The sequence below is a fragment of the Callithrix jacchus genome, chromosome 2 (assembly GCF_049354715.1).
Source record: "Callithrix jacchus isolate 240 chromosome 2, calJac240_pri, whole genome shotgun sequence".
Classification (NCBI taxonomy): Eukaryota; Metazoa; Chordata; class Mammalia; order Primates; family Cebidae; genus Callithrix; species Callithrix jacchus.
Window position 1 is genome coordinate 71,970,633 of NC_133503.1, and position 19,429 is coordinate 71,990,061.

Here is a 19,429-nt window from a genome sequence, read left to right on the forward strand (position 1 = left end):
GCCTCCCCAAGTGCTGGGATTACAGGCGTGAGCCACTACGTCCAGCCTGCTGTTAAAAATTTAAAACAACAAAACCCCTACAATTTAGACACGCTACCGTAATGGCTAAAATTAAAAAGGCTTACTAGCTGGGCTCTGTGGCTCCTGCCTGTAATCCTAGCACTTTGGGTAGCCCTGGTGGGAGGATCGCTTGAACCCAGGAGTTTGAGACCAGCCTGGGCACCTCAGTGAGACCCTGTCTCAAAAACACCACCAATACTTTTAATTAAGCAAATTTTTTTAAAAAACAATGTTTACCAAACCAAGTGTTGGCGAGGATACGGAAAAACAGAAACTTTCACTCACTGTTGGTGGGGATGCAGTGCAACCATTTTGGAAAAAGTTTGGCAGATTCATAAAAAGGTAAACAAGCACCTGCCATATGGCCCAGCCATTCTACTCCTAGGCATTTACTCAAGAGAAATGAAAGCATGTGTCCAGGCAAAGACAACAGAAATGTTCAGGGCAGTTTTATTTGCAATAGCTCCAAAACTGGAAACAACCCAAATGTGCATCAACAGCTGAATGGAAAAACACATTGTGTGGTGTTTCCATACAATGAAATACTATTCAGCAATAAAAAGCAAAGAATTGTTAATAAATACAACAACAGGGATAAATCTTAAAATAATTATGCTGCAAGAAGCCAATGTCAAAAAAATACATGCTGAGGCAGGCACAGTGGCTCATGCCTGTAATCCCAGCACTTTGGGAGGCCAAGGTGGGCAGATCACTTGAAGCCAGGAGTTCAGGATCAGCCCAGCCAACATGGTAAAACCCTTTCTCTACTAAAAATACAAAAAATAGCCCAGTGTGGTGGCAGGCACCTGTAATCCCAGCTACTTGGGAGGCTGAGGCAGGAGAATCACTTTCCCCCGGGAGGGCGGAGGCTGCAGTTAGCAGAGATCCCATCACTGCACTCCAGCCTGGGCAACAAATCAAGACTCTGTCCAAAAAATAAATAAATAAATAAATACACACACACACGCACGCGCACACACACACATATATACACATATAAATAGAAAATGCAAATTAGTATGTAGTGATGGGAACAGAGGAAACTTCTAGAGGTAATGGATAACTCCAGATGGATAACTTCATTATCTCGATTTTGGGAATGATTTCACATAACAAATGATCAAAACACTTCACATTATTCATTAGAAATATATGTAGTTGATTATGTCAATTATACCTCAATAAAACTATTACAGAAATTTCCTAGGAGGTGGCACTATCACTGGGCTCTGCTCCAGCTTTTGAGCTCTCCTGGAGCTGGGTCTGTCCCCTGCAGTCAAGTGGGTGGGCTTAGCAGGTAAGACAGATTTCATTTCCTTCCACTGTCTGCACACATGGCACTTGTCCTTCAAACATGCCCAGCTACTTGCTTCCTGAACCCCGAAGTCTTCAAGGGACTGGGGTCTCCTCATTGTTCAGGTTTTAGCATGAACGTCAAGGGCCTTCACTGAGCACAATGACTAAATTAGTTCCTACCCTCACCCTGTCCCCAAATCACTTTCTGTATTTCAATTTTGTTTTCTTCACTGTACATATCAGAACTAGTCTTTGTGTGTGTGTGTGTGTGTGTGTGTGTGTGTGTGTGTTTTGAGATGGAATCTCACTGCTATCCAGGCTGGAGTGCAGTGATGTGATCTTGGCTGACAACAACCTCTACCTCCTGGGTTCAAGTGATTCTCCTGCCTCAGCCTCCTGAGTGGCGGGGACTACAGGTGCATGCCACCACACCTGGCTAATTTTTTGTATTTTTAGTAAAGACAGGGTTTCAGTGTTAGCCAGGATAGTCTCTATCTCCTGACCTTGTGATCTGCCCACCTTAGCCTCCCAGTGCTGGGATTACAGGCGTGAGCCACCATGCCTGGCCTAGGCATTCTTACTCATTTAGTCATTCCTTTTTTTGGGTTGGGGGGATGAAGTTTCACTCTTGTTGCCCTTACAAAATGCTGGAATTTACAGGTGTGAAACACGGTGCCCGGCACTTTTTTTTTTTTTTGAATTTTTTAATACAGGGTATCTATCACCTATGCTGGAGTGCAGTGGCACAATGACTGCTCACTGCAGCTTCAACCTCTTGAGCTCAGGTGATGCTCCCACCTCAGACTCTTGAGTAGCTGGGACTACAGACGCATGCCACCATGCCCAGCTAATAGTTTTTTTGTAGAGGTGGAGTTTTGCCATGTTGGCCAGTCTGCCCTTTCATTTTCATCTATTCTTATTCCTTTTTTTATTTTGAGACAGAATTTTGCTCTTTTTGTCCAGGATGGAGTGCAATGGCGCAATCTCGGCTCACTGCAACCTCTGCCTCCCAGCCTGAAGGGATTCTCCTGCCTCAGCCTCCTGAGTAGCTGGGACTACAGGCCCATGCCACCACGCCTGGCTAATTTTGTATTTGTAGCTTTACTAGAGATAGGGTTTCACCATGTTGGCCAGGCTGGTCTCCAACTCCTGACCTCAGGTGATCCACCCATCTTGGCCTCCCAAAGTGCTAAGATTACACGTGTGAGCCACACTGCACCTTGCCATCATCTATTCTATTATCTTCCTCCCTGCTCAGTTGGTGCTCCACCAAAATTCCTATCACTGGTGGTGCACTCATCCCATAGGTGCTCTAGGTGCTGCCTGGTAACTCTTAGCTGCCCCTGCCATAACTAACATGTAGAAGGATACAAAAGACTGGCTCCCTTGCCTTAAGGAGGCCTAAGTGTGATGCCATTTGTGCTCACAGTTCTCCATGACAGCAAGCGGAAGCTAGTCTCTATGTGAGACCACACTCTGCCTCAGCCTTAGCCTTTTTCCCTGCCCTGTCTTGCTTCCCTCACCCTCTTCTCCTGAGAGCACTTCCCCAATAATTCACTCGAGCAAGAATGATCATCTTAGGCTCTGCTTCTAGGGAACCTGACCCATGACACCCTCTGTTAGCTTCCTCAGAAACTATCTTATTGGTTCCTCTAGAACAAATTCCTGTCTTGGACTCTGCTTATGACCACCCCCTTCATTCCCCTGCCAAGGATGACAGCTTAATGAGGGCAATATCTTCTTCACTTCCCTAGAATTGTTCCTAGAAAACAGTACGTGATGAATGATGCACTGAATGCATGCAGCAGAGAGCCCTGGGTCTGTCTGACAGCTCAGCATTCAGCAACCCTTCTGACCTGGGATAGCCTGGCCTGGAGGCATTGTGAGTCATAGCAGGTAGACACTAGCTGAGTGGGTCAGAGACGGAGCCAGGCCTGGGACAGGAGCTCAGCAACTCCACCACATCTTCCAGGTGAGGCACAACATACAGTGAGAACTAATGGGGAAGGGTCCTCTGACAAGATGCAATCTCAAGGGTGGGCCTAGATGTGGACTTCCAGAGACCATCTCCCTAAACCACATCTTGGGGATGGCATGTACCATCCAGCCTCTGCCCAGCTATACGTGAGGGATAAGTGTGTTATGAATTAACGAAGGTATAAGAGGGAAGCCTGCTCAAATTCTTTTTCTTCTCACTGTCCATGGGCAGAAGAGAAATTAAAAACAACATATAACTCCTTGGCCAGGTGTGTTGGCTCATGCCTGTAATCCTAGCACTTTGAGAGACCAAGGCGGGCAGATCACAAAGTTAGATTGAGACCATCCTGGCTAACACTGTGAAACCTCATCTCTACTAAAAATACAAAAAATTAGCCAGGCGTGGTGGCATGTGCAGGTAGTCCCAGCTACTAGGGAGGCTGAAGTAGGAGAATTGCTTGAACCCGGGAGGTAGAGGTGGCAGTGAGCTGAGATCATGCCACTGCACTCCAACCTGGGCTACAGAGCGAGACTCCATCACAAAAACAAACAAACAAAAACACATAGCTCCCTTTTTCACATAATAGAATCAGCACTTACTGGGCAGGGGAGTACAGGGAGAAGTGAGCAAAATGGGACTTGTCTGTTATCTGGACTTTGGATTCCCTTAGGACATAATATGTTTGGAACAAAAGTCATGTCTAGTGTGCACAATCTGTCATGTCTGTTACTTTGAGCCCTATGCATAGCTCTAGCCCATGGCACACACCCTAGGATGTCAGTGAACACACTGGACCGTGGTCTACACAGGCATCTGTCTTCCAAGCTGGATCAGGAGCATCTTGAGGGCAGGCAGAGGCTGTTTCAGGTCCTCCTTCCAAGACCAGGACCTGGCACAGAGAATATGCTAGTTGACTGAATGATGAGGGCAATCATGCTGTTGGCTATGCTAGACACCCTCCCAGATTGTTTCCAGAATCCAGATCTAACCCTAGCTTTGTAAGCCTTCAGCAGTTCCCTCTTACACACAAAAAGAAGTATAAGCTTCTGAGCCTGCCTGTGCAGCACCCTCACATAGTGCCCCGGTCCACCTTCCCAGCTTCCTCTTCTGCTCTTCTCAGCACCAATCCTATCCAAGCTCGTGTTCACATCTGAAACATGAAAGTCCTGTCGGGTGCGGTGGCTCACACCTGTAATCCCAGCACTTTGGGAGGGAGAGGTGGGCGGATCACCTGAGGTCAGGAGTTCGAGACCAGCCTGGCAAACATGGTGAAACCCCATCTCTACTAAAAATACCAAAAAAATTAGCCAGGCATGGTGGCGGGTGCCTGTAATCCCAGCTACTCTGGAGGCTGGGGCAGGAGAATTGTTTGAACCTGGGAGGCAGAGGTTGCAGTGAGCAGAGACCGTGCCATTGCACTCCAGCCAGGACAACAAGAGCGAAACTACGTCTATAAAAACAAAAACAAACAAATAAACAAACAACCCTGCTTGGCTCTTCCCTCTGCCTTTCTGCTCTCCATTTTCCATCCTCAGCTCACCTGGCAAAGTCCTACTCCTTTCAATACCTACTTGTCTCTGCTACCATTCCCTACCCCTCACCCTTCCAGCTGAAACTAAGAGAACAGGGCGCTCCTAGCGTCCTTCATCTGCATATTTATCCCAGCGCCTGATACTCAGTGGTCTTTGGGTAAGGTGATTTAGGTGAGACGGCTGCCTGTGCAGCGTGGAGGGACGGGCTCCTCGGTGGCCAGCACCTGGTTAGCCACAGCCGCAACCCTAGCTGCAGGGCTAAGCCATGTCCACCGGCCTCGAGGTTTGATAGGCAGCCTGTATTGAGCAAGCTGCTCACTCATACTCTTGCCTCCCAGCAGCCCCTCTGGCTCGCCTTCATCATTCTGGACATCCAGGTTCCCGAGGCAAGAGCGCAGCCAGTGCTGGGGAGTCGCCAGCACTCCCGAGGCTCCCCTCCTAGCACCTGCGTGCCCTACAAGGTCCACCCAGCACTCGCCATGGCAACCTTCGAGTGCCTGACTACGAGCCATGCCAGCCACGTGTGGGAGCAGCTGCGGCAGTTTTGGGCCGATCACATCTCGCGGCGCTTCTCGCCACGGCGGCCGCCAGCGCGCCGCATCTCCTCCCTGTCCACCTCCTACCTGCTGGATTACAGCAAGCGCCAGGCCGAGCTGGGCCTCTGCTACGGCGCGCCGCGCATACGCCTCGAAAACCAGGCCTTCGAGTTCCGCGGCGGCCGGTGGACAACGGAGGGTCACTTGGCGCCGACCGTCTCGGGCTGGAAGGCGCAGGAGCAGTGGACCACGATCCAGGTGTTGCTGAAGGAGAGCAACTACCTGAAGCTGCAGCAGGAAGTGCTCATGAATATGCTGACTGAGACCACGGCGCGCATGCACCTGCTGGAAAAGCAGCTCAACCTCGAGGTGACTCCGGCTGCTGCAGCGCACGCCCGACAGAGGAAGATGCGCAAGCGCGCAGGCGCCAGCGGGGACGTGCTCAGGATCCAGCCTTGAGTTCTGGACTCGCAGTGACGTAATAAAGCCCGCGCTGCGCATGCGCGCCTCGTTCCTTGTGACTAACCCTGACCCGCCAGGGACTGTGGCGGTTTCTGTTCCCTGGGCGAGGTTTTGCGTGCGGGCGGGGGCGGTCTGCGTGGCCTCGGGGACTGCCCCTCGGTGCTGGGTGTCGGCGGGGGACGCAACCCTAAGCAACGCATCTCGGGAGGGTGCGATGGGGCCGTGGAGGAGGGTCTGCGCGTGACTTCGGGAGCGCGGGCTGGAAGCCAGGCTTGCCTCGGGCAGGGCCCAGACAGGGTGGAGTGGCAGGTAATGGCCTTGCAAGCCATACAAGTAACCGAGGGCGAAGTCCCGCAGGCGGAGGAACCGTGGCGCTCAGGGAATAGAGGGTGCGGTGCGGCAGGAGCTGAGAACAGTGTGGGGGGGCTTTGCACTTGGTCGGTCCTCTGGGCCTCTAGGATCAGGAGGTTTAGAAACTAGGAGTCCTAGGGTAAGTGTATTTTACATTCCCAAGAGAAGCTTTCTCGAAACCTTGGGTTGTGCGGTCCCCACTTGCCGGTGTGGCATTTTGGAGAGTTGCGTCTCTGTTACAGGCCTCCTTTTTTTTTTTTTTTTTTTTCCCTAAACACTGGGTCTGGCTCTGTCACCCAGGCTGGAGTGCAGTGGCGCGATCATGGCTCACTGCAACCTAGACCTTCCGGGCTCAAGCAGTCCTCCCACCTCAGCCTCCCATACTGGTGGGATTACAGGCGTAAACCACCGCGCCCAGCACAGGCCTCCTTTTATGCTTCCATAGAATGCGGTCTTCTCTACCCACAATCTTAAAAATTGCATTTGTTGCCAAGGTTTCAGAATTTGGAGATAACACATTAAAAATCCAGATTTATTGGGGCCGGTCGTGGTGGCTCACGGCTGTAATCCCAGCACTTTGGGAGGCCCAGGCAGGCTGATCACTTGAGGTCAGGAGTTCAAGACCAGCCTGGCCAACAAGCTGAAACCTCCTCTTTACTAAAAATACCAAAAGTTGGCTGAGAGCCGTGTCGGGTGCCAGTAATACTAGCACTTTGGGAGACAGGCGGGTGGATTACCAGAGCTCAGGAGTTCGAGACCAACCTGGACAACACGGTGAAACCCCATCTCTACCAAAATACAAAAAAACTAGCTGGGTGTGATGGCAGGCACCTGTAATCCCAGCTACTCGTGAGGCTGAGGCAGGAGAATTGCTTGAACTCAGGAGGTGGAGGTTACAGTGAGCCGACATCACGCCACTGCACCCCAACCTGGGTAACAAAATGAGACCCTATCTCAAAAAAAAAAAAATCCAGAATTGCCAAGCATGCTGGCACACACCTGAAGTCCCAGCTACTCAAGAAGCTGAGGTGAGAGGGTCCCTTTAAGCCCAGGAGCTTGAGGTCAGCCTAGGCAACCTAATGAGAACCTCTTAAAAAAAAAATTCCAGAATAGGCAAGTTCATAGAAACAGCTTAAGTTACCAAGGGGTGGGAGGAGGGAGTTTGTGTGTGTGTGTTGGGGGGAAACACAATGGGGCTTCCTTTTGGTATGAGGAGAAATTAGAACTCTGGTGGTGATAGTTGCACAACATCATAATAAAGGTCACTGAATGGTATACTTCAAAACGAATTTTATGTGAATTTTATCACAAATAAGTAAAAGGAGGAAGACACTTTACATAAAAAAGTAAAGAAAAACTTAAATGTAGAATGCCAAAATAGCAAAACTCATAAAGGTGATCCAGGAATGCTTAAGTTTAGCGAATATTGCTTTGGCCAGACTACCTGAAAACAAATACAGTCCTAGGGCAGAGAAAGGTACCTGTCCCACCAAACCTGCAGCAGGCAGGAAGCCCCACAGCCCAGTGCAGGTCCTGTTTAGAAAGAGGCATCCAAGTGGATCAAGGACCTGAACTAAATGGATCAGGATGACATTTTTTAATATCTGACTTTGTTCTTCCTGCTCTGGAATTTCACACCCTGGTCCTGAGCCCTGCTTGGGAACAGCCAAATTCATTGGCCCAGGAGATGAAAGTGACAGAGTAGAAAGCAGGAACAAAGGACCCTGGCTTTTACCTCCTACAGCTCAGAATCCTCTGGGGAATAGAGCTATGTAGGTCAAAAAGGTTGTGTAGGTTTGTCAAGCAAGAGGCGAGATGAGGGCTGGCTGTGGTGGCTCACACCTGTAATCCCAGCACTTTGGGAAGCTGAGGCTGGCAGATCACCTGATGTCAGGAGTTTTAGACCAGCCTGGCCAACATGGTGAAGCACTGCCTCTACTAAAAATACAAAAATAGCTGGGTGTGCTGGTACGAGACTTTAATCCTAGCTATGTGGGAGGCTGAGGTAGGAAGATTTCTTTAACCTGGGAGACACAGGTTGCAGTGATCTGAGATCACGCCACTGCATTGCAGCTTGGGTGACAGTGCAAGACTCAGTCTCAAAAAGAAAAAAAAAAGATGAAGCAGGAGTAAGGATCTCATTGGGTCTTCTATCTTGGAAAAAAAATCTTGTCTTCCTCATGCCTGTAATCCCTGCACTTTCAGAGGCTAAGGTGGGAGGATCTCTTGAGCCCAGGAGTGTGAGACCAGCCGGAGCAACATGGTAAAACCCCATTTTCATGAAAAATAAAAGATAAGTCACCATAAATAAGCCAAAATAAAAATTTAGCCACCATGACCAGCTAATATTATATGTGTGTGTATATTTTTTTAGTAGGGATGAAGTCTCACTGTGTTGTCCAGGCCGGTCTCCAATTCCTGGGCTCAAATGATCCTCCTGTCTTGGCCTCTCAAAGTGCTGGGATTACAGGTGTGAGCCACCATGCCTGGACATTAACACATATGTGAAAATATGTACAGAATATAAACTACTAAAATAAAAATACTATGTCTTACTATAACTTACTGTACCATGGATTTTTTTTTAAAAACTAAGGTAAAAGTCATTAAGAAAATAATACAAAGCATAAAACATCTGTCAAAATTATGAAAATTCCAGAATAATTGGACAAAAATTAAAAAAAACTAAAACAATTGAAAAATTACTTAAGGAATAAAATGTAAGCTACAATGACAGCTTCTGTCTTACAAAAAAAAGTAAGAATTTTGTTTTGTTTTGAGCCGGAGTCTTGCTCTGTTACCAGGCTGGAGTGCAGTGGCACAACCTCAGCTCACTGCAGTCTCCGCTTCCTGGATTCAAGCAGTTCTCCTTACTCAGCCTCCCGCGTAGCTGGGAATACAGTCGCCTGCCCACAACAGGATTTCACCATGTTGGCCAGGATGATCTCAATCTCTTGACCTAGTGATCCGCCCTCCTTGGCCTCCCAAAGTGCTGGGATTACAGGCATGAGCCACTGCGCCTAGCCTAAAGTAAGAATTTTTTTTTTTGTTTTTGTTTTTGAGATGGAGTTTCGCTGTTGTTACCCATACTGGAGTGCAATGGCACAATCTCGGCTCACCGCAACCTCCGTCTTCTGGGTTCAAGCAGTTCTCCTGCCTCAGCCTCCCGAGTAGCTGGGACTACAGGCGCGCACCACTATGCCCAGCTAATTTTTGTATTTTTAGTAGAGATGGGGTTTCACCTCTCTCTACTAAAAACACAAGAGATCAAGGATGGTCTTGATCTCTTGACCTCGTGATCCACCCGCCTCGGCCTCCCAAAGTGCTGGGGTTATAGGCGTGAGCCACCGCGCCCGGCCAAGAATATTTTTTTAAAAATTAAACAATATAAAAGTCCAGAAAGTGTATGTAGCACAGTCCCTAAAACTCTCACTATCCAGATGGTCGCTGGGCCAGGGTGAGGTCTTGTGTCCAGGTCCTTCCAGATATTCAAAAAATCTGCAACACAGAGGTTCAAAGGTCACTGGGGAGCATAGAGGAGGAAGGAGGAGGAGCTCTCTGGGGTGGGTGTGCAGGTCTCAGAGGGCTCCTCAGGCCCTGGAAGGTGACCTTGGGGCCCTGGCCTCCCCAGAGTCTGTCCACAGGGCTCTGGCCTGGGTGCTGCTCTCTGTGAGGGGGTTGCCTGTGCTCAGAGTGTCTATAAATGTCCTGTAGGAGGCACTGAGCTCAGGCACACACGTGGGCATCTTTAGGGGGCTGGACACCCAGATACTGAAACAGATGCAGAGGGAGGCGGAGGCTCAAAGATCAACAGGCAGAGTCCCATCCCTTCGGGCCCTGGGAGGAGCAGGAGGTCTGATGACACAGGGCAGGGTGGTGACCTGCCCTCCCCCTGGACCCTCCATGCCATCCAGATGGAAGAACTGCACGTTAAATGTGTGCAGCTTCCTGGAGCATGTCATCGTTACGGCCTAAGAATACTTGGTCCTTCCAACACCCCACCAACCCTGTCTGTGCATTTTCATTCAGGAAATCATTATGCTTTGGCAAAACACACATTTCCCACGTAATACATTCCAGCATAAAAGGATTACAGAAAACACTACGTTTTAAAGTATTTATATATAATACAGACAAACACACATTTGTATGTATATGTAAATTTCGAATAGGAAAATACATTTAAAACAGTGGCTCCCTGAATCGTGCCCCTTAACTTCTCCCAAGTGACCACAGCCCTGACTTGTCTTCCAGGGTTTCTTTTGTTGGCATCGGACACAGACACAGAACTATCGATGCCCAAGCCAGTGCTCTCTACACACAGAAGTCTCCAACCTCATGTTGAGAAATGGGGCCAGGAGGCCACCCCAGGCCCCAGGGCTCCATGGAGGCTGAGGAGCTGCTGGGACTGGGCACACCCCAGGGGGTCCTGGATCCTGGCTTTTCCCCTATTTGACACCAGGATCTACTGAGTGCCCGCGGGTGTGCAGTGCTGGGCTGGGTGGGCTGCTTGCCAGCATGGCAAAGCCCGGGGGTGCCTCCCTCCCTCTCACACCTTTCCCAGGAGGCATGAAACGTGGGGGTTCATGGTCAGCCCCAATGTCTGCTCATGACAAACTGGTGATGCTCCCTATTGGCTTCAGGAGGCTGGGAGGGCAGAGCTGGGTCCCCTCAAATGAGCTTCAGTGGCACTGCAGACAAGAACATGGTGTGTGGCCTCAGAATCCTGCATGTAGTAGCTGGACCAGCACCTCAGCCTATCTCTCATTAGAGCAGCCTGTGGAGGGCTCAGCCTAGCAGGCTCACAGGCTGCTATGGAGAGGGTGTGTTCCCTGGAGGATGTTCTCTGGGCATCCTTCACCTGCCTGTAGGGATTTCCAGCATAACAAACAAAGGTCACATCAGGTCAGGTGAGGCTCGTCAGCATCCTCATCCTCCTTGAACCTGTTGAGGGTCCTGATGGGATAGCAGGAGAGTGGGGCAGACATGGGGGCACAGGCACTGTCTGCCTTCCCCTGGTCATGCCACCTCTGCACACTCACATTTCTTCTACCTGTTCAGGCTTTGTCTCTTGCTTTTTCCACAGGTGCCAGGAGAGGACTTGTTGGCATCTGAGAGGAAGAAAACAACTGTGCATGTCCAGAGTCCCCATTGCAGCTTTGGGGGGTGGTCCCCAGAGCAGACCCATATGTCACTGGGAACCCTCCGGTAGGGTGGGGCGAAGCTCTTCTGACCCCAGCCCTACTTCCAGCCTGAACCCTGTGGGGTTGCTCAACAGGATTCAACGCTGCAGCCTGGGGGCCAGGAATCAGGCCACGACCAAGACCGTGGGCAGGAGGGCTGCAGAGGGACTTTACAGGCACTGAAGACCCAGAGCATTGACTGCCATGATGAGACCAAGTCCCTCAGGACAATGATAACAGAAGGGAAGAGGGAGAGAGCCAGAGCTAGAAGAGCTCATGAGTCAGAGGGTGAGAGGGAGGAAGAAGATAATTACATGCTGATGGTCGTCTGCACTCTTGGACTCTTCCATATCTGCTCCAGCAGCTTCAGGGTGTTGGGAGCAGCAGCGGTGATGGGGCAGCCATAAAAGGAAAGGGGAGAGTGAGACTTGAGGAGGCACTCGGCTCCTGCTGTCCTGGGGCTGTGGAGCCAACCCCACAGGCTCCGGTGTGCTCATCTCTAGAGCCTTCTCCGCAGCCTGGATCACTTCCTACAGCGAGGGAGGAGCCTCTGTCTTCCCACATACTTTCCAAGCCCTCACATCCTGTAACTGTGCCCAGGCAGGGAAGGCCAAGGCCGTGTCATCCCTTTCCTCCAAGAGGCGGCCACCATCTCCAGGATGTTGTGCACAGTATGTGGTTCCCTCCCTCCTCTTCCTCGAGGGCCTGTCTCTGCTCTTTTGATGAATCCCATGTCTTTTCTTCCTGTCAATCACCAATCCTGCTGCTCTCCAACAAAAAAACAGGAGGGAAGGGCCGGGCTGCACTGCCAGGCCCTCCATAAACCCATGGGTTGCATCCTAGGTTGGCAGCACCTGCCACAGGCCTGGGGCTCAGTTGGGGCCTGTGGGACAGGGTGACAACAGATGTCACAGATTGAGTGACTGTTGTATGCCTGGGATGACCTTAGGGACCTGGAAAATACTCACCCTCACAAGAATCCCACAAACACTAAGCTTCTGAAAGCTTAGAAACACTGTAACGGGACTCTAGGGAAAGCCCCTTATCCCACTGCCTTAATCCTCAGGTGAGGCTGCGGTTCTCAGCACGTGAATGAACAGGCACTGCCAGGTTTTGCCTGAGCTGTGGGAGGACTGGGTGGGAGGGCACCTGGCAGGCCTGACACAGGGAACAAGCTGGGCCTGACTGCAGCATGGGGTGCAGGACAAGGCTGTCAGGCCAGAGCGGAGGGTGTGACAAGACAAGTGACCCCTGTGCCAGCTGCCCAGCAGCTCTGTCCAGGGCCCAGTGGATTCCAGGAACCAGGTTATAAGGAGAGTAAGAGCCACTGCCCACAGCAACACAGCAGCCACTTCACACACACACCCTAGGATTCCTGCTGGACACGAAGAGCCTTGGTGACAGCTGGACACTGAATTCTCAAAACCAGCTTCCATTCCTTGCCCAAGGATTTGGGACTGGGTGAGAAGTGGAGGCCAGAACCATGCTCCAGCATGGGATCCCCCCCTCTTGGGTCTCTAGGATGGGGGCACACTGAGTAATCCCAAAGGAGGATTCTCTACTTCAGGAGACCCAGGGAGTGCCCTGTGACCAGGAGCAGATGCTGAGGGCTGGACAGGAAGGTGCTGCTGCAGGTCCCCAGAGTGCAGAGGGAGAGGGTGGGCTCCTGGCACACAAGTGAAGGACTTTGTGTCCAGGGTCACATGGCACCTGTGAGGGGCTGTGTCCCTCCTCACTTCTTGCACAGCATTAAATGCCACACCAGCATACTCCTCTCATTCTCCATTCACAAAGGTTGATATCCACCCACCCAAAACCCAGGGCTTTGATGTTTGCTCTGGCACAGGCAGGAAAGATCTGGCCTTCTGGAAAAGGTCATCTTGCTCACAAGGGAAGGAATCATGGGGATGAGCAGAGCACACACGACACCCATGGAAACAAAACTCCTTCCATTTCTCATTAACAAGCAGAAAGAACAAACCACACCTCTACACCTATTTCCTTTTATATTTACTAACTTCGCAGCTCCCAGCTGAGGTGCAGAAACCACAGGTGTAACCCAACTGTCCCCAAGAACCCTGTGCCACAGCCCCACCTGGAGTATCTCTGCTACTGGCAGAGTTTTTGTCATCACTGGTTTCAGGAAAGCTGTCCTCAGAGCTACCTACAGAGACACAAACATCAGAGAAAGGTGACTTCAGAGTGACTCGAACAGCACTCCTGCTCCACGAAAAGCAACACTGGATGACACCAGGTGACCTGCTCCATCCTCTGTGATCTCAGACTCTCCCTGGGCTCTGTGGACTCAGCTGGGAGCCTTCAGATTAGACAGAAAACCTGAAAAAAATCCCCATTCACCTCAACTGACCCATTATGGCTGTCAGCTCCACTCTGAGAACCTTGAATTTCCAACATAGAGGCACACATGTTGAGTTAGGTGAGTGCAGTGACTAGAACCTGGGTCAGGCTCATGGCAGCTGGCCCAGAGAACATTCTGACAGGATGGCAATGCTCTCTGCAGTGTAAGCATTGGGATACTGGGTACTCAAAGCATGGCTCTTGAAAGGAGGTTCTGAATTTTTAATTTTATGTCTTGAAATTAATGTAAAAATAAATAAACATAGATGCTACTGAGGTCCACACTAAAATGCACAGGTTTAAAGAACAAAGATGAGAAAGACATGGCTTGCCTCCCCTGGTGCTTCCTTGCAGAGTAGCTCGCTGCTGTGATCTGGTCATCCAAAGATGGGTACTTCCTGGGCACATGCACAAGAAGCAGGCCCCTGTGAGGCCTGGGGATGCTAACACACAGGACAGCAGCCTGGTCCAGGGGGCTCCCCCATAGGGGCACGCTTGTGACAGCGAAAGAGCATCCTCTGCAAACACTCTCCAAATAGGAGTGGAGGAGGCAAGGGGGGGACCTCACTGCCTTCAGGAGCTTCCCCCAGATCAGAACCCATGCAGGCCACTGGATTAGTGTGGGGCTCAACAGACTGCACAGGGTGAGCAGGAAAACTTTTCACATTTGTGCTAGGTCTCAGCACAGGGCTGTATGCATCAGAACATCACTGCACTCCAAAGAAAGCTGCTCAGGGCTGAGCTCTGAGATGAGAAGAAATGGGAAGGACACAGTCCTTGCGCTCCCAGTGACCAGCCACAGCTGGCTAATTTTGTTTTTTGTAGACCATGTTGCCCAGGCCAGTCTTAAACTTCTGGGCTCAAGTGATCCTCCTGCCTCAACCTCCCAAACTGCTGGCATTACAGGCATGAGCCTCCCCACTGGGTCCAATCATGTCTTTAAATACAACAGGCCATGTCCTTGATTATTCTCTGCTTTTGAACATGAGCTGAGAAGTGACCCCACCACTGTAGCCTAAAGGCTGTGACTCCCCGATATGTGTTTCATATTAGTGACCACCCCAAAGTCCAGTGCACTGCTACCCTGCCTTTTGCCATCAGTGAGAACATCTTATAATGATGGACAGTGTCTTAGATCTCTCTAGGCTGTCATCCTTCCACATGCACACACAGATGCTGGCACTCCCTGGTGTGGTGATGAGTTACACCAGGGCCACATGAGGACTGCAGAGTAGCAGCCCATCACATCAACTTTGCACCCATTCCTGAGTTCACATTTGCCTTTTCCATTCAGGAAATGGAGAGCTTGGGAAATTCATCTTTCCACCATCTCCAATCTGAGGACTGAGGATATTAAACTACGCTTCTGGTACAGCTGTGGTGAAGGATGAAAATGTTGACTGATGTGAAGTGTGCAGTGGGGATGGAATTTGGTTTCTAGAATGCCGAACCTTGGGTTGTGCTTTGTACAGGGGACCACACTTTCTAGAGAAAGGCACACACACTCCCAAAGACATTCACCATCACTCCACACAGACTCTCTCCTCCATGCCTCCCCACCCTGATGCACCCCTGTTCCTATTTAAATGACATCACTGCTTTTGGGAACTAGAGTGGATGGCCATAGGTGTTGACTAAACTCTTTGTTTTTTTTACACCAAAGTGCCCAAACCTCATTTCCAGCAGGAAGCTCACACCAGGGTGGCTCTCCAGCAAAAGCAGGGAGGAAAGTGTCACCTTTCTCAACACTAAGATATTTCCTTAGCAAAGGGGTGACCGCAGAGTACATACCACTTGCTCGAATCACTGAGTCCCTCTGCAGAGAGAAAGGAAAACACTGAGCGTCAGAACATGCTGTGTCCCGTGTGCATAGTTCTTTTCTTCAGTTGCTAACATCAGAAAAGCAGAAGGGAAATAGCGCTCGAGGCAGTGGCCCCAAAATAAAGCCTAGAAGGCACTTGTGGAAAGGCACAAGAGTTTTGTATAAGATTTTCCATATGATTTTTGTTGCAAATTCACCACAATTTTCAAACAGTAAGCATTTCTCCTGAGGAAAATGTTATCTGCATACGGTTTGTAACTGAAGCTGTCATCTATGAGTGCCATCTCGAACCAGTTCCTAGTTGGCAATGAACTCTCACATTTTCCCACCAAGAAATTCTGTAACTTATCTACAATGTCCATGGTAAGATTTGCAGCAAATGAAATGGAAAGAAACTAAGAGAAATACAATTCTCATCTTAGACAAAAAAAGATCTCACGTTGAAAACGGCCAGGACTTGTTCTGAGGACATCTCTCCAGGAAGCTGTCCTGAGATGAAGAGTAAGCTATCTAGGAAACAGAGAGTCACTGTCAGCACATGGGAGCTGCTAAAGAATCCCTCAGGCAGGCTTGGGTGCTGTGGACAGCGGGCTGGCATGTGTGGAAAAGGTGGGTTAACAGCACAGGCTGAGCTGCTGGTCCATCCTCCTTCGTGGTAAAGGGAGGCAAAGGAGACCGTCAGGAAAGCCCTGGGAGACAGAGCCTTGGCTCTTGAGCTGAGCCACCCTCATCAACGTGAAAGCTGATCTCAAACAGGGTACATGTGTTTCAATGACAGCATCTCAGGGAGCCTTCTATTCAGACCTGAGCTAAGTTGTGCTATTTTTTTTCTCTTTAAGCTGCTCTTGCACTGTCACCTGGGCTGGAGTGCCACAGTACAATCATGACTCACTGCAGCCTCGACCTCCCAAGCCCAGGTGGATCCTTTGCCTCAGCCTCCAAGTAGCTAAAACTACAAATGTCCCATCATGCCCAGCTGATTTTGTAGAGATGGGGTTTTGCCAGGATACCTGGGCTTGTCTCGAACTCCTGAGCTCAAGCAGTTCATTCTCCATGGCCTCCAAAAGTACCGGGATTACAGGCGTGAGCCACTGCTCCCAGCTGTGCTGCCTTCCTGATCCCATCTGAGGTCATTTACTCCCAGGATCCACCTGCACTGCTGTGTGGATCACCTGTCCTAGGAGATGTCCTACATCATAAAATCAGCCTTTCTTTTAAAATATGTATTCCAGCCAAAATAGTCTATAACATTTATCCACCAAAAATCTGTTTTAAAGAAAAATAAACATTTAAAATACTCACAATTATCCTACCATTTAAACATGACCACATGTGACATGTGCTATCTGTCCTTTTGGTCTCCCTTTTCAACACAACATGTATCTAGGGAGTCCATTACTGCTCAGGCTCTCACTGGCTCTGACCCCGGGACAGCCTGTCCTGCGGGCAGCAGGTGGGGGCGCTGACCCTCTCCAACCCAGCTGTGCAGGAGGTTCCAGCAGGGGAGATGGGCACCAGGCTAAAGCCCAGGTTGTTCCTGGAGCTCCTGTTTGAGGCTGTGCCTGAGGTGTGTGTGCTACTGAAGCAGAGCATTTCTAAGCCTTATGGTTATTATGTTCTTAAATAAAACAGAATATGTCGCTGATTATTCTCTGCTTTTGGCCAGGAGCTGAGAATTAACCTATCGTGGCGCCAAAACCCTCTGAGCCCTGCAAGTGTGCTTCACATTAATGACCACGCCGGATTCCACTGTAAAATGTAGCTGTTCCCACCCTGGGGTAGGTGACCACTAAGACCGTCCTGTGATGACAGTGTGTAAAATCTCTACAGGCCATCACACTTGCACATGCACACATAGGTGCTGGAACTCCCTGGCACGGTGATGAGTTATGCCAGTGCTGTCTGCCAAGTGCACAACAGTAGCCATCGCATCAATGTTTCACCCATTCTTGAGTTCACATTTGCCTCTTCAGTGTAGGAGCCCAAGAGCTTGAAAAATTTATCTCCACAGCATCTCCACCTGAGGAGTGAGGACATGAAACTTACCTTTAGGTAAGCTGCCATGGAGGATGGAAGGGCTGATTGACGTGAAGTGTGCAGTGGTGATGCATTTTGTGTTTAGAACAGTAATCCTTGTGTTGTGCTTTGCACATGGAAACGTGCTTTCTGGGGAAATGCGCACAGGCTCCCAAAGACACTTTTGATCACTTTACATGAACTCTCTCCTCCACTTCCCAGCCGTGATGCACACCATCCTCTTCCATCTAAATGACGCCACTACTTCAGGGACTAGATTGAGATGGTCACAGTTCTTTACTAGATTCTTCACGTTGTTTACACCAACCTGTCCAAACCTCATGTCTGGTAGAAAGCTCAATCCAAAGTGGCTCTCCAGCAAAAGCGGAACAGTAAGTTCAACCTTTCTCAACAATGAAGATTTTTTTCTTAGAAAAAGAGTGTGTCCAGAATACATATTTTTTTGGGGGGACCTCCTAGTGACTGCATATAGAGAAAAGAAAACACTGAGCATCAGACCGTGCTGTATATTGTGTGCACAGGTCTTTTGATTACGTGATAACATACAAAACCCAGACAGGAAATAGTACTTGAGGTGATGGTCCCAAAATAAAGCCTAGAAAACACTTGTGGAAAGGCATAAGAGTTTCATGGGAGATTCTGAAAATAATTTTGGTTATAAAGTCACTGTGTTTTCCAAGAAGAACTAATTTCCCATGAGGAAAATGTTCTGCCATGTAGTTTGTCACTAAAGCTGTCATCTATGGATGCCGTCTTGAATCAGTTCTTAGTTGGTAATGGACTCTTGCATTTGCCCACCAAAAAATTCTGCAATTCATTTATAATTTCCATGGCGAGATTTGAAAATAATAATTCAAATGAAATGGAAAGAAACCAAGAGAAATAAAATTCCCATATCAGACAAAGAAAGAAGACTTTACCCTGAGAAGAGATAAAGCCGCTTCTGAGGGCGTCTCAGTGGTCTTTGCCAGGTCATCCTTGAAGTCTAGGAAACATAGAGTCACTGTTAGCCATGGGAGCTGCTGAAGGCCCTCTGGCAGCCCTGGGTGCTAAGGACACAGGGCTGGCGTGTACAGAGGAGGTAGGGAGACTGAGACAGGAGAATCGCTTAAACCCGGCAAGCAGAGGTTGCAGTGAGCTGAGATCATGCCACTGCACTCTAGACCAGGCAACAAAGCGAGACTCTGTCTAAAAAAATTAATTAATTAATTAATTAATTAATTAAAATAAAATTGTCAAACTCACAGAAGCAGAGAGTACAATGGTGGTTTCCAGGGCTGAGGGGAGGAAGAAGTGGGAAATTGCTGTTGAAAGTTTCAGCAGGCTGGGCGTGGTGGCTCACGCCTGTAATCCCAGCACTTTGGGAGCCTGAGGCGGGCGGATCACAAGGTCAAGAGATCGAGACCATCCTGGCCAACACGGTGAAACTCTGTCTCTACTGAAAATACAAAAAAATTAGGAAAAAAAAGAAAAAGAAAGTTTCAGCAATGCAACATGAACACGTTCTGGAGATGCGCTGCACAACATCCTGCCTAGAGTCCGTAACACTGCAATGTACACTTAACTTGTGAAGAGGGTAGATCCCATGTTAAATGTTCTTACCACAAATTAAACAAAAAGAATCAGCCAATTAGAAATCCTTACTTTTAGTAAGTTTTTCTTTGAGATAAGTTATCTTCTGAGGTTTTAAAGTAAAGAATATAGGCCAGGTGCAGTGGCTCACACCTGTAATCCCAGTACTTTGGGAGGCCTAGGTGGGCAGATAGCTTGAGCTCAGGCATTCAAGACCAGCCTGGGCAACATGGCGAAACCCC

At 49.3% G+C, this 19,429-nt stretch overlaps 2 protein-coding genes and 1 long non-coding RNA gene across 7 annotated transcripts in view; 1 reads left to right on the forward strand and 2 right to left on the reverse strand.

Annotated features, from left to right (window-relative positions):
• The window catches only part of CANX (calnexin), a 53,924-nt gene extending 48,118 nt beyond the window's left edge, over positions 1-5,806 (reverse strand). The window contains exons 1-2 of one of the 5 annotated variants that reach the window (XM_078364754.1): positions 5,745-5,806; positions 4,103-4,223 (exon numbers count right to left, since the gene is read on the reverse strand). The gene's annotated coding sequence lies outside the window, so the exon portion shown is untranslated. Of the gene's footprint in view, positions 1-4,102; positions 4,224-5,489 lie in introns of all 5 variants that reach the window. The other 4 variants (XM_078364753.1, XM_035290766.3, XM_035290763.3 and 1 more) reach the window with 4 other exon arrangements.
• CBY3 (chibby family member 3) lies at positions 5,132-14,026 on the forward strand. Its single transcript, XM_078365975.1, has 3 exons — positions 5,132-5,149; positions 5,205-6,173; positions 11,302-14,026. The coding sequence occupies exons 1-2, from the start codon at positions 5,132-5,134 to the stop codon at positions 5,859-5,861; spliced, it is 675 nt and encodes a 224-aa protein (XP_078222101.1). The 3' UTR covers positions 5,862-6,173; positions 11,302-14,026.
• On the reverse strand, positions 11,143-17,736 carry LOC128931317 (uncharacterized). The gene is made up of 6 exons (XR_013532051.1): positions 17,625-17,736; positions 16,018-16,088; positions 15,548-15,572; positions 13,494-13,562; positions 11,713-11,762; positions 11,143-11,326 (listed from the first exon to the last, which is right to left on the reverse strand). It is a non-coding gene; the product is annotated as an uncharacterized LOC128931317 (long non-coding RNA).
• Positions 17,737-19,429: the final 1,693 nt, after the last annotated feature.